This window comes from Oncorhynchus mykiss, chromosome 11, assembly GCF_057628025.1.
Source record: "Oncorhynchus mykiss isolate SJ-2025 chromosome 11, ASM5762802v1, whole genome shotgun sequence".
NCBI lineage: Eukaryota > Metazoa > Chordata > Actinopteri > Salmoniformes > Salmonidae > Oncorhynchus > Oncorhynchus mykiss.
This window is the reverse complement of record NC_143032.1, coordinates 79,278,067-79,291,647: the sequence shown is the minus strand read 5'-3', so window position 1 is coordinate 79,291,647 and position 13,581 is coordinate 79,278,067. Positions and strand designations below refer to the sequence as shown.

Below are 13,581 nucleotides of genomic sequence, written 5' to 3'. Positions count from 1 at the left end.
ATGGGGGGGGGGGGGTCATATGTAACTGTAAGTATAACAGAGGATTCCCTGATGTTGTGGGTTCCCATGTTGATGGTGATACTGCAGCTTAGCTTCCACCATGTCATCCCAGGTTGGATCAACATAACATAACATAAGGACTTCATTATCACCATGGGGAAATGTTGTATTTATCTGAAATGCTGATAATGAAAGAAGGCCAAACTGTAACTGACTAGTTAAACTTGATTTGAAAATCCATACTCTCATTTAGAAGGCAACCATCACATTTCATCTTTTCACAAATAGTTTTATATGTAATCACATAGGTCTCACAACATTTAGATGCTAGCCCCGTAATTGAGAAGTGTGCTAAACCAAAGACACAGTAATGTGTGTTTCCTGTCCTCATGAGATCACCAAAGAAAACAAACTCGACATGACTGTCCCTGAAGTGTCCACAGAACATTCCCACATTCTCAAAAATATAAATATTGTTTAATTCTCCAATTAAAGAGTTTTGGGAAGAACAAAGTCTTTGTTCTCCATAGGCTCTCTCCCTCCATACTCCATGGAAGTGAAGAGAGAGAGTTTCTAGCAGGATTATATGACCGTTGTAAAAACCTGGGATGGGAGAGAGACTAGGGGGGGAGCATAATATATACCCAAAAGGGCCACGTCGTTACACTGTAAAAGGTAAATATCGAATGGTTTCAAATCTAGTAGAAATATCGATTTATCTATTTTAATGTGATATGGACCATCTTCTAATGCATCTTCTGAGAAATCATAAAACAATTCAAAAACATGATAAAGCCAGACTGAGACCATCTTGCCGTAAAGCACGTTGTTTTAATTGATGCTCTAAGGAAGTGAATACATGAGTGACAGGGTGAGATAACCAATCAGACACAAGGTCACAAAGGTCATAGGTTACAATCTAATCATCATTCTGTTCCATCTAGTGACTGTAGTCGTAGCTGTAGGTGTAGTAGACGGTGCCTTTCTTCAGGTGGCAGGTCTCAGTGTGTCTTCCTGGGCGGATGGTGGTGGTGCAGGTTCCCAGGCGGTGATCTGGTCCGACGTTATTATCCCACACCTAATAATAATAATCATCATAATAACAATAATAGTAAAAATAATCATGATAATCTTCTTCCTCTTCATCATCATCATCATCTTCAACATCATAATAATCATTGATGTGATTTACATAGTGATTTTCCAGTGCTCAAAACGCTTTGCATAGTAAGGGGGGAAACTCACCTCCAGCTTCAGGACAGACTTGTGGATGATGTCTACGAAGTTGAACTCGCCGGGCCAGGTGGGGTTGGCCTGGTTCTTCAGAATGCTGCTCATGCCACCGAAGGCTGGGCCGCACCACACCTAAGGAAGAAAATGTTGTCAGTAGAATGCATTAAACATGTTTTAAATTTTATTATTGTGCTTTTAATACTGAATGATTTTTAATGTATGTACAGTTGGCTCACTTGAATGAGGAACCAAGTATTTTAAAATTAATGAATTAATTTGTTTGTTGTTTGTTACTTCACCTAACAAGTAACAAGCCAATCACTGACATTTTCATGGTCACATGTCACTGTAGGCTACTTTATATCCAAACAAATGACAGCTGACTGTCTACTGTTTACTGTTTGATTATTGCTGTGTCTCTGTCCTTCTGTGTTATGATGTCTGTCCTGTCTGTAACATCACTGTACTTCTGTTTTATCTCCCCACCTGACAGTTTGTTGTTGTAAATAAGAATGTTTTGTTAACTGACTGTTCGGGTTAAATAAAGAACAAATAAATTAAGAAATTCACCTTGACGTAGGGGTCTGGCTGGGAGAGGAAGTCTCCTTTCAGGTTGGAGGCACTAAGGCCCCAAACCCTGACATGGCCGTCATACAGGTCACAGTGTACAAGAGCCAGGTTGCATAGCACCAGCAGTCCCAGGGACAGAGAGAGAGAGACCATGGTACACTGTCAGAGAGAGAGGAGAGGAGGGGAGGGGAGGGGAGTTGAAGATATTAACATGTCCAGAAGAGCTTGAAACTAACACTACAAACTGTATTCAGAGAGGAGGAGTAAAGGAGTTGAAAGATCAGGATATATGATCAATATTAAGAGATTAGTCAGTGGAAGAAGAGAGAGAGATCGATGGACAGAGAGAGAGAGAGAGAGAGAGAGAGAGAGAGAGAGAGAGAGAGATAAATAAATGGAAGACACCAGAACAGTTCTGAGACAGCAGAAAAACAGGCTCTTATTCAATTGCAGATAGTGGCTTTCCAGAAGTGTGTTTGATTTAACCACCAGCATATCCTGGATGGAGGGAGATGACACTTGATCTCCAACCAAACTGACACTTCATTTCTATATCTGCTATTGTACACATTTAAAAGCACTTGGAAGGGCACTCACTGTTTGCAATGGACTGAATCCCAGTTGATGAGAGAGAGAGAGAGAGAGAGAGAGAGAGAGAGAGAGAGAGAGAGAGAGAGAGAGATAGAGAGAGAGAGAGAGAGAGAGAGAGAGAGAAAATAAGAATATAACAGCACCAGAACAACAGATCATGTCTTACCTGGATATTCTTGAGCTGGACGTCTGTCTTCTCTAGTCACCCAACTGCTGATGGTCCTTACTGTGCCATCTAGCTGTTTATAAAGATCTCAGCCCCCCCCCCCCCTCCCCAGGTGGTACGTAGAACAACTTAGTGATGACCCAATCAATGAGAACACACTTTATATTACCGAGAGACATATGGAAGCCTATAAGGTGTAACGACAAATTCTGATACTATTTGAAATGCTGATTGAACAAATTGTATTCCAGATAATGTCAAAAGGCCAGCCCAGTGAATAAACAGTTAGGTAAGGGAGAGGACATTGCTAAGGGTGGACATGGTAAATAGTACTGCATAGAATCTGTAATTCATCAGTAATACCATTGATCACTATCTATAGGAAGACAACAGGCGCCTCACAGCCACCTGTTTCAGTCAGAGTGGTATTATAAGGACCACTCCTACAGTGACAATGTTTGAGTCCCAAATGGCACCCTATTCCCTATATAGAGCACTACTGGTCAAAAGTAGTTCACTACAGAGTGAATAGGGTGTAATGTGGGACAAAGCCTTTACACACTACAGTTATATCACTCACTCTGTGGCGCCACATACAAACACTGTCTCTGGCCTCAATAGAAGCTTTATCCCAGGGCCCTATCAACCGGATGAGTTATAAAACCTCTTGGTTTTATCCTCAATCACTTTGAATACAGTGAATCCACTTGTGGTTAATATTCCAATATCTAATTAATAAACTTTTTGTATTAAAGAAGTACAGAAGACTACAGAGCTAATTAAGGTGTTATAATATGCGTCACTCCCACAGTCACAATATCCACTGACTACAGAACATACCCTGTCTCTTCTCTCTGTTGCGCCGCACACAAACGTCTGTCTGTCTGTCTGTCTGTCTGTCTGTCTGTCTGTCTGTCTGTCTGTCTGTCTGTCTGTCTGTCTGTCTGTCTGTCCGTCTGTCCGTCTGTCCGTCTGTCTGTCTGTCTGTGCTACAGGATCTTAGCCATATCTGCCAAGGGATCTTTTTAATGTTTGAATTATGTTAATATTCACCTTATAATTTTTTATTATGATGTCATCCCACAGCTGAAGTACACCCATGTGGATCTACAGATTCTGTCATCTTATCAGAGAGGGGTTTGAGATGCAGTTATAAAATGGGCCATTATTGATTAGTCACTTTATTAAAAGCGCTGAAACAGTAGATAGATATTTGCTAAAAAATGGTAGTGCTTTGGAGACGGTGTGTAAAATCTCTCAAAATCTCTGAAATTCATCAGTAAAGCTACAGATGTATAATCACTGACAAATATTAAGACAGCTGAGGGTTCCTGCCCCAGGAAGCATTCCATACTACGGGCTCCATCTGGTCCCCAGCCGGCCGTCAGCTGATCTGAAACTGTGGTAGAACAGGTCACCAGCTGGTCGTCAGCTGATCTGTAACTGTGGTGCACCAGGTCACGTCACCAGGCGGTCGTCAGCTGACACTTCATTGTCCCACACCTCCAGTTTCAGGTTGTCTTTGACCTCCATGTCATTGCAGATTAACTTGTTACTCCAGGTGGTGTAAGGTTTGTTGTTAATGATTTCTTCATTGCCAGGAGAGATGGCTCAATAACAAACCTTTACGAAGACATATTCTTTGGATCAGAATCTTTTTTTGAATTTGGATCAGGCAGAGTTGAAAAAAAAAGCTATATCTCAGACTGGCCAGTAAAAAGAAAAGATCAAGAACACAGACACGAGACCGAGGAACTCTGCCTAGAAGGCTAGCATCCCGGAGTCACCTCTTCAATGTTGACGTTGAGACTGGTGTTTTGCGGGTACTATTTAATGAAGCTGACAGTTGAGGAATTGTGAGGCGTCTGTTTCTCAAACTAGACACTCTAATGTACTTGTCCTCTTGCTCAGTTGTGCCCCGGTGCCTCCCTCTCATCTTTCCATTCTGGTTAGTGCCAGTTTGCTCTGTTCTGTGAAGGGAGCAGTACACAGCGTTGTACGAGATCTGTAGATTCTTGACAATTTCTAGCATAGAATAGCCTTCATTTCTCAGAACAAGAATAGACCAACGAGTTTCAGAAAAAGTGTTTCTGACCATTTTGAGCCTGTAATCAAATCCACAAATGCTGATGCTCCAGATGCTCAACTAGTCTAAAGAAGGACAGTTTTATTGCTTCTTAATTAGAACAACAGATTTCAGCTGTGCTAAAATAAGTGCAAAAGGATAGTCTAATGATCAATTAGCCTTTTAAAATGATAAACTTCGATTAGATAACACAATGTGCCATTGGAACAGAGGAGTGATGGTTGCTGATAATGGGCCTCTGAATGACTATGTAGATATTCCATTAATAATCAGCCGTTTCCAGCTACACTAGAAATTTAGAACATTAACAATGTCTACACTGTATTTCTGATCAATTTGATGTTATTTTAATGGACAAAAAATGTGCTCTTCTTTAAAAAACAGAGCGCAGAGAGCATCATGAAGAACAAGGAACACACCAGGCAGGTCCGAGATACTGTTGTGAAGAAGTTTAAAGCCGGATTTGGATACAAAAAGATTTCCCAAGCTTTAAACATCCCAATGAGCACTGTGCAAGCGATAATATTGAAATGGAAGGAGTATCAGACCACTGCAAATCTACCAAGACCTGGCCGTCCCTCTAAACTTTCAGCTCATACAAGGAGAAGACTGATCAGAGATGTAGCCAAGAGGCCCATGATCACTCTGGATGAACTGCAGAGATCTACAGCTGAGGTGGGAGACTCTGTCCATAGGACAACAATCAGTCGTATATTGCACAAATCTGGCCTTTATGGAAGAGTGGCAAGAAGAAAGCCATTTCTTAAAGATATCCATAAAAAGTGTTGTTTAAAGTTTGCCACAATCCACCTGGGAGACACACCAAACATGTGGAAGAAGGTGCTCTGGTCAGATGAAACCAAAATTGAACTTTTTGGCAACAATGCAAAACGTTATGTTTGGCGTAAAAGCAACACAGCTGAACACACCATCCCCACTGTCAAACATGGTGGTGGCAGCATCATGGTTTGGGTCTGCTTTTCTTCAGCAGGGACAGGGAAGATGGTTAAAATTGATGGGAAGATGGATGGAGCCAAATACAGGACCATTCTGGAAGAAAACCTGATGGAGTCTGCAAAAGACCTGAGACTGGGACAGAGATTTGTCTTCCAACAAGACAATGATCCAAAACATAAAGCAAAATCTACAATGGAATGGTTCAAAAATAAACATATCCAGGTGTTAGAATGGCCAAGTCAAAGTCCAGACCTGAATCCAATCGAGAATCTGTGGAAAGAACTGAAAACTGCTGTTCACAAATGCTCTCCATCCAACCTCACTGAGCTCGAGCTGTTTTGCAAGGAGGAATGGGAAATAAATTAAATCTCTCGATGTGCAAAACTGATAGAGACATACCCCAAGCGACTTACAGCTGTAATCGCAGCAAAAGGTGGCGCTACAAAGTATTAACTTAAGGGGGCTGAATAATTTTGCACGCCCAATTTTTCAGTTTTTGATTTGTTAAAAAAGTTTGAAATATCCAATAAATGTCATTCCACTTCATGATTGTGTCCCACTTGTTGTTGATTCTTCACAAAAAAAACAGTTTTATATCTTTATGTTTGAAGCCTGAAATGTGGCAAAAGGTCGCAAAGTTCAAGGGGGCCGAATACTTTCGCAAGGCACTGTATGTAGTGATACAAATAAATGTAGCTAGTAGTGGAGGAAGACATTTTCTAGATAAACGCAGAAGTAACATGCTTTCCTCCTTCCAGATAACAACAGCTGATTCAAAGGGGGTGAGGTGGAGTTTAAAACACTTCCACGCTAGAACCTGAAAGGATACTCTTGTGAATCCTCTGCTGAAGTAGGTAATCAAGGAGGAGAGCAGACTCCTCCTTTACCTACTAATAAATTAACACTCTACTCAACCTCTCAACCACTCATTAGTTTCCCTGTCACTGAGATACATTTTATTCACTGTGAGATTCTCATTTGGCCAAAAGTCTGTCCTCTCCTCGACTCCTCTGTCCTCCTCTGTAAGTTGTTCTGAATAAGAACGTCTGCTGAATGACTAAACTGTAAATGTAATGCTCTGCTCTCAGATGTTTTCCTGTTCAATAACCTCTATTAGACAGTCAACAGAAACCACCTGTTGTTGGAAATCAGTCTCTAGTTCGGAGGTGCTTTGTGGACACGGGCCCTGATCTAGGCCCGTATTCATGAAGAGTGTTCATAACAGTTTGGCTTATTAGATCATATTGAAGGAGATTGATCTGGACTGGGAAAACCTGATCCTAGATCAGATTTCCTAATCTGAGACACTATGAATAAGGGACAGGTCTCCCCTGATCTGAAAGCAGTAAAATACTACTTGAGTAGAAGTCTAAAGGTATTTGGTTTAAAATATACTTGTATGTATCAAAAGCATAAAAGGGGGTACTAAGACAAGTCGCCCATGGGCACACACTACCCGCAGGTAAACTTTGTCTAAGAACACTAGTTAGAACTGGGCGGACCACCCGCTGTATATTTGGTTAGTTAGCTGTATTGAAGAAGGCTAGTCTAGTTTAGGGGTATATTTGGTTAGTTATCTGTATTGAAGAAGGCTAGTCTAGTTTAGGGGTATATTTGGTTAGTTATCTGTATTGAAGTAGGCTAGTCTAGTTTAGGGTTATATTTGGTTAGTTATCTGTATTGAAGTAGGCTAGTCTAATTTAGGGGTATATTTGGTTAGTTATCTGTATTGAAGTAGGCTAGTCTAGTTTAGGGATGTTTTTGGATATTTGTTTCTTTCCTTGGGTCCAGCTCAGCACCTTCCTGACCCCCCCCCCCCCCCCCCCCTCTTTACTGCGTGTTTTCAAATAAACCCTGAGTGTTTGATGGTAATTAAGTTGTCTGTGGGGTTTTTTTTTTGTTCGCGCTGTTACTTTGCCCCTTTTCCTGCCCCACATTATATAAAGTGGCATTGTTTAAGTGACTAGTGATACATTTATTACATCCAATTATTAAAGTGGCTAGATTTTGAGTCTGTATGTTGGCAGATGCCACTCAATGTTAGTGATGGCTGTTCAACAATCTGATGGCCGTGAGAGAAAAGCTGTTTCTCAGTCTCTCTGTCCCAGCTTTGATGCACATGTACTGACCTCGCCTTCTGGATGATAGCGGGGTGAACAGGCAGTGGCTCGGGTGGTTGTTGTCCTTGATGATCTTTTTGGCCTTCCTGTGACATCGGGTGGTGTAGGTGTCCGGGAGGGCAGGTAGTTTGCCCCCCGGTGATGCGTTGTGCAGACCTCACTACCCTCTGGAGAGCCTTACGGTTGTGGGAGGAGCAGTTGCCGTACCAGGCGGTGATACAGCCCGACAGGATGCTCTCGATTGTGCATCTGTAAAAGTTTGAGTGTTCAAGACAAAAAAAATGTTCAGCCTCCTGATGTTGAAGAGGCGCTGTTGCGCCTTTACCACGCTGTCTGTGTGGGTGGACCATTTCATTGTAGTGACGTGAAAGTTGTCAAACAAATATGAATAGTGAAGTACAGTACAGATGCTAAAAAAAACGACTTAAGAAGTAGGAGAAGTACTTTAAAGTCTTTTTTACTCATGTATTTTTACACCACTGTCTGAAAGGCATCACTGGTGACATATCTTAGCAGTCCTACTCTGAGAAGCTTTAGGAATCCACGCCTGCAGTTCTCTATACAACAGCGCCCCCATCTGGTGTGATTAAGTCATATCTTAGCAGTCCTACTCTGAGAAGCTTTAGGAATCCACGCCAGCAGTTCTCTATACAACAGCGCCCCCATCTGGTGTGATTAAGTCATATTTTAGTAGTCCTACTCGGAGAAGCTTTAGGAATCCTAGCCAGCAGTTCTCTATACAACAGCGCCCCCATCGGGTGTGATTAAGTCATATTTTTGTTGTTGATAATATACCATTATGAATTATCATTCAGTTCATTTCCACATGGGGGGGGGGGGGGGGGGGGGGGGGGGGGGGGGTCATATGTAAATGTAAGTATAAGAGGGTTCCCTGACGTTGTGGGTTCCCATGTTGATGGTGATACTGCAGCTTAGCTTCCACCATGTCATCCCAGGTTGGATCCTTAAGATAACATCGCATAAGGACTTAATTACCACCATGGGGTAATTGTTGTATTTATCTGAAATGCTGATTATGAAAGAAGGCCAAACCATAGAATAACAAAAAGGTATATTACACGCAGGTTTAAGAACGATAATTGTATACTGTTGTGTCATGGACTATCATTAAATGTGAAGACTGTATATTATAAAATCAATTCTCTGTGTAATTTTAAAATGACATGGTAAGTTTTATCAACTTGTAAGTTGGGGCACCATGGGAAAATATTTAAGTGTTTCTCTATTTCCTGAATTAACTCTTCAGATATTTTCATATCTTATTGATTACAGTCACTTATTAATGTATTATCACCTCATCAGTCATATTCTGAATGTCGCAAACCCTTGGATGTCTGCACCAACCCTAGCATAGAATCAGAGATATACAAATTGGTTTATTCATTTATTTACTAACTAATCAAATCACAGAATTACATAAACACTCACACATGGGTTACTACATGTCCCTACCGGACAAAACTGATTTGATGGCTTGGTAGACAAAGGAAAGGGGATGGGGACCAATCAAGAGCAGGAAACTCATAGCTGATAACTACACTCATAGAAATGGCTAATACTTTGAATATGAACAACGGCTCATTAGAAAAAAAATAGCAATTTACATATTTACGAGCATATGTCTTGTGGTCTCTCTCTATGGTCGCCGGTCCATCTGCTAGAAAGTTGACAAAAGTCTCTGGTTGCGTTCTCCAGCAGTCACAGTCTTTCGTAGTTGTTATAATGGATACTTCAGAGTACCATTCTGAACTGTTTTTAGATTGGATGTGTTTACCTGACTAAAGTATTGAAACAGCTGCAGTCTGAATAATTGTTCTTTAGTTTATAGAGTTGTAGCCATTTCAATGTGAGGACTCTTCTGACTTTAGTTTTTGAATTGCCAACCATTTCAACGTGAGGACTCCGTCCCGGCGTTCTGACTCTAGTTTTTGAATTGCCAACCATTTCAACGTGAGGACTCCGTCCCGGCGTTCTGACTCTAGTTTTTGAATTGCCAACCATTTCAAAAAAAGGAAAGTTGGAACGGAGAGGGAGAGAATTAAAAATAGAAAGGCCCTTGCCACAGACACAGCTAAATGCTGCAAAATAAGCCACATGTTCGCCAGTAAGGGACCAGGTCAATCACAAACACTAGCTAAAACACACACACGACACCCAGCATGTTTCAACTAGTAAAAAAATAGTAACCCTGGACTATGGACTTGCCAGCATTCAGTCATGACTAATGCCACATAAGTGAGGGAAAGTGCTCATACACTGTACAGAGAAACAGGCTACAGTAACCTAACCATAATGCATCCATGAACGTAACACAGTAGCCTGTGTGACACAACACAGGAAATGACAAAGATCATTAGCGCCATTAGTACCAGCAGTACAAGTTACTACACTAATATACAGCTCTGGAAAGAATTGAGGCCTCTCCAAATTGAGACCACTCTTAATTTTATCCAGAGCTGTATTAATGTAGCCTACGGATACACTAATGATAGTGATGTATGATAATAGTATTTTCTTTGCAAAGGTGAAGATGGAAGCAGCAGCAGCACTAGAGCTTCAGGTGCTCCTGCAGAACTGGAGGTGGTCAGTTCAGAGACAGTCAGAGCAGGAACCTTCAGGTACAACTGAAGAGCACAAACCTAAACATGTAGGTTATGATTTTAATGTGCTTTATGAGATTATCAGTATGACTGTAATCGGGGGGCAATACCTTGTACATTTCTATATGCTTTGATTTGTGTATTCCTAGAGAGTTTGAGGGGGCACCCATAGCCATACATTACCTCAAACTCTGTGTTCAGATAAGCGACTTGTTGGTCAGTCCCAAATGTTTGTATTTTGTAATGTGGATAACTTTCTTCCCAGAAGAACATAGTGGCCAAATTTCTAACTAGTTTGGTACCCGTTGCATCAACAAATAGGGTTAGCCTACAAAATTAGCGATCTGGTGGTTTGCATGAACAGGGTGGCCTGGGATGGAGTCAAATTCCCGGCCTGAATTATTGTTTCAGTCTGCCCCCGGGGGGCGTGATATACACCCAAAAGGGCCACGTCGTGACACTGTAAAAGGTAAATGTCGATTGGTAAAAAGCTTTGACATAAGATCATCTTCTAAGGCATCTTCTGAGAAATCCTAAAACATGATAAAGCCAGACTGAGACCATCTTGCCGTAAAGCACGTTGTTTTAATTGATGCTCTAAGGAAGTGAATACATGAGAGAAAGGGTGAGAACCAATCAGACACAAGGTCACAAAGGTCATAGGTTACATTCTAACCATAATACTGTTCCATCTAGTGACTGTAGCCGTAGCTGTAGGTGTAGTAGACGGTGCCTTTCTTCAGGTGGCAAGTCTCAGTGTGTGTTCCTGGGCGGATGGTGATTTTGCAGGTTCCCATGTGGCGATCTAGTCCGATGACATCATCCCACACCTAATCATAATAACAATAATAGTAAAAAAAAATATCTTCCTCATCATCATCATCATCTTTATCATCATAATAATAATTGATTTGTGATTTACATAGTGCTTTTCCAGTGCTCAAAACGCTTTGCATAGTAAGGTGGGAAACTCACCTCCAGTGTCAGGACAGAGTTGTGAAGGATGTCTGCGAAGTTGAACTGGTTGGGCCAGGTGGGGTTTTCCTGTTTCTTCAGAATGCTGCTCTTGCCATGAAAGGATGAGCCGCACCACACCTGAGGAAGATAATGTTGTCAATAGACTTTATTAAACTTTTTGTTAAAGTATTATTGTGCATTAAATACTAAATTATTGCTAATGTATGTACAGTTGGCTCACTTGAATGAGGAACCAGTATATGTATATTATAATTAATTAATTCATTTGATTGTTTGTTCATTTTTATTTTACTATTACTTCACCTAACAAGTAACAAGCCAATCACTGACATTTTCATGGTCACATGTCACTGTAGGCTACTTTAGATCCAAACAAATGACAGCTGACTGTCTACTGTGTACTGTTTGATTGTTGCTGTGTCTCTGTCCTTCTGTGTTATGATGTCTGTCCTGTCTGTAACATCACTGTACTTCTGTTTTATCTCCCCACCTGACAGTTTGTTGTTGTAAATAAGAACGTTTAGTTAACTGACTGATCTGGTTAAATAAAGAAGAAATAAATGAATCAATTCACCTTGACGTAGGGGTCTGGTTTTGAGAAAAAGCGTCCTTTCAGGTTGGAGGCACGAATATCATACACTCTGACGGGGCCGTCATGCAGGTCACAGTGTACAAGAGCCAGGGTGCATAGCACCAGCAGTCCCAGGGACAGAGAGAGAGAGGCCATGGTACACTGTCTGAGAGAGAGGAGAGAGAAGAGGAGAGGAGGGGAGAGGAGGGGAGAGGAGAGGAGAGGAGAGGAGGGGAGGGGAGAGGAGGGGAGAGGAGGTGACAGTTGGGGAAGATAAACATGTCATAAGAGCTTGAAACTAACACTACAAACTGTAGAGGAGTCAAAAATTGAGCTGAAAGTTCAGGATATATTATCAGTGTTAAGAGATTAGTCAGTGGAAGAAGAGAGAGAGATCAATGGACAGAGAGAGAGAGAGAGACGGACAGAGAGAGAGAGACGGAGCGAGAGACGGACAGAGAGTGCGAGTGAGAGAGAGACGGACAGAGAGAGAGACGGACAGAGAGAGAGAGACGGACAGAGAGAGCGAGAGAGACGGACAGAGAGTGCGAGAGAGAGAGAGACGGACAGAGAGAGAGAGAGACGGACAGAGAGAGCGACGGACAGACAGACAGAGAGAGAGACGGACAGAGAGAACGAGAGCGAGAGATACGGACAGAGAGAGAGAGAGACAGACAGAGAGAGCGAGGGAGACGGACAGAGAGAGCGAGAGAGACGGACAGAGAGACAGACAGAGAGAGCGAGAGAGACGGACAGAGAGAGCGAGAGAGAGAGACGGAGAGAGAGAGAGAGAGAGAGATAAATACATTGAAGATGCACAAGAACAATCCTGAATCAGCATAAATACAGGCTCTTGTTCAATTGCAGAATTTGATTAAAAAACAAGCATATCCAGGATGGAGGGAGATGACACTTGATACAGAAACTAATGGTGTTACACATTCAGTTCTGACAGCAAAGCTGTCTGAGAAGTCATCCAGTGTACTCAACCAAACTGACACTTAATTTCTATATCTGCTATTGATCCAATCTAAAAGTGCTTTAAGGAACTGAATCCCAGCCACTGTCTACAGAGACAAGAAAGGTAAGATGAATGCCCACAGAGAGCGAGAGAGAGAGAGAGAGAGAGAGAGAGAGAGAGAGAGAGAGAGAGAGAGAGAGAGAGGTAGTAGAACAGCACCAGAACAACAGATCATGTCTTACCTGGATATTCTTGAGCTGTACGTCTGTCTTCTCTAGTCACCCAACTGCTGATGGTCCTTACTGTGCCATCTAGCTGTTTATAAAGATCTCAGCCCCCCCCCCCCCCCCCCCCAGGTGGTATGTTGACCCACAGGTGGTATGCAGGACTACTTAACCAATGAGAGCACACCTTATATTACCACGAGACATATTTCAGCCTATAAGGTGTAACAACAAATTCTGATACTATTTGTTCAATCAGCATTTCAGATACTATTCCAGGTAATGTCAAAAGGCCAGCCCAGTGAATAAACAGTTAGTTGAGGGACAGGGCATTACTAAGGGTGGAGATGGTAAATAGTACTGCATAGAATCTGTAATTCTTCAGTAGTACCATTAATCATTATATACAGTGCATTCAGAAAGTATTCAAACACCTTGACTTTTTCTCTATTTTGTTTCTTTACGGCCGTATTCTCAAATTCAAATTCACAATTATTTATTAT

At 41.7% G+C, this 13,581-nt stretch overlaps 2 protein-coding genes across 3 annotated transcripts; both read right to left on the bottom strand.

Moving 5' to 3' along the window:
• Positions 1 to 811: 811 nt before the first annotated feature.
• LOC149979884 (perforin-1-like) lies at positions 812 to 3,469 on the bottom strand. Its single transcript, XM_090191205.1, has 4 exons — positions 2,561 to 3,469; positions 1,804 to 1,962; positions 1,246 to 1,365; positions 812 to 1,078 (listed from the first exon to the last, which is right to left on the bottom strand). The coding sequence occupies exons 2-4, from the start codon at positions 1,954 to 1,956 to the stop codon at positions 941 to 943; spliced, it is 411 nt and encodes a 136-aa protein (XP_090047331.1). The 5' UTR covers positions 1,957 to 1,962; positions 2,561 to 3,469; the 3' UTR covers positions 812 to 940.
• A 7,440-nt stretch (positions 3,470 to 10,909) lies between these two features.
• On the bottom strand, positions 10,910 to 13,181 carry LOC110536420 (perforin-1). 2 transcript variants are annotated; one of them, XM_036936415.2, is made up of 4 exons: positions 13,097 to 13,181; positions 11,897 to 12,055; positions 11,320 to 11,439; positions 10,910 to 11,174 (listed from the first exon to the last, which is right to left on the bottom strand). In XM_036936415.2, exons 2-4 carry the CDS (start codon positions 12,047 to 12,049, stop codon positions 11,037 to 11,039), a joined length of 411 nt encoding a protein of 136 aa, XP_036792310.1. In that variant the 5' UTR covers positions 12,050 to 12,055; positions 13,097 to 13,181; the 3' UTR covers positions 10,910 to 11,036. The 2 variants fall into 2 exon arrangements, with proteins under 2 accessions (XP_036792310.1, XP_021477859.1); XM_021622184.3 differs by lacking the exon at positions 13,097 to 13,181 and having other exon boundaries at positions 11,897 to 12,058.
• Positions 13,182 to 13,581: the final 400 nt, after the last annotated feature.

Bases quoted from the DNA above. Each gene is read 5' to 3' on its own strand.
- LOC149979884 (XM_090191205.1), bottom strand. From the start codon at position 1,956: ATGGTCTCTCTCTCTCTGTCCCTGGGACTGCTGGTGCTATGCAACCTG. The intron at 1,366-1,803 runs GTGAATTTCTTA...TTTCTTCCTTAG, and splicing joins AGCCAGACCCCTACGTCAAG to GTGTGGTGCGGCCCAGCCTT. The intron at 1,079-1,245 runs GTGAGTTTCCCC...TATTATTATTAG, and splicing joins AGTCTGTCCTGAAGCTGGAG to GTGTGGGATAATAACGTCGG.
- LOC110536420 (XM_036936415.2), bottom strand. From the start codon at position 12,049: ATGGCCTCTCTCTCTCTGTCCCTGGGACTGCTGGTGCTATGCACCCTG. The intron at 11,440-11,896 runs GTGAATTGATTC...TATCTTCCTCAG, and splicing joins AACCAGACCCCTACGTCAAG to GTGTGGTGCGGCTCATCCTT. The intron at 11,175-11,319 runs GTGAGTTTCCCA...TATTATGATTAG, and splicing joins ACTCTGTCCTGACACTGGAG to GTGTGGGATGATGTCATCGG.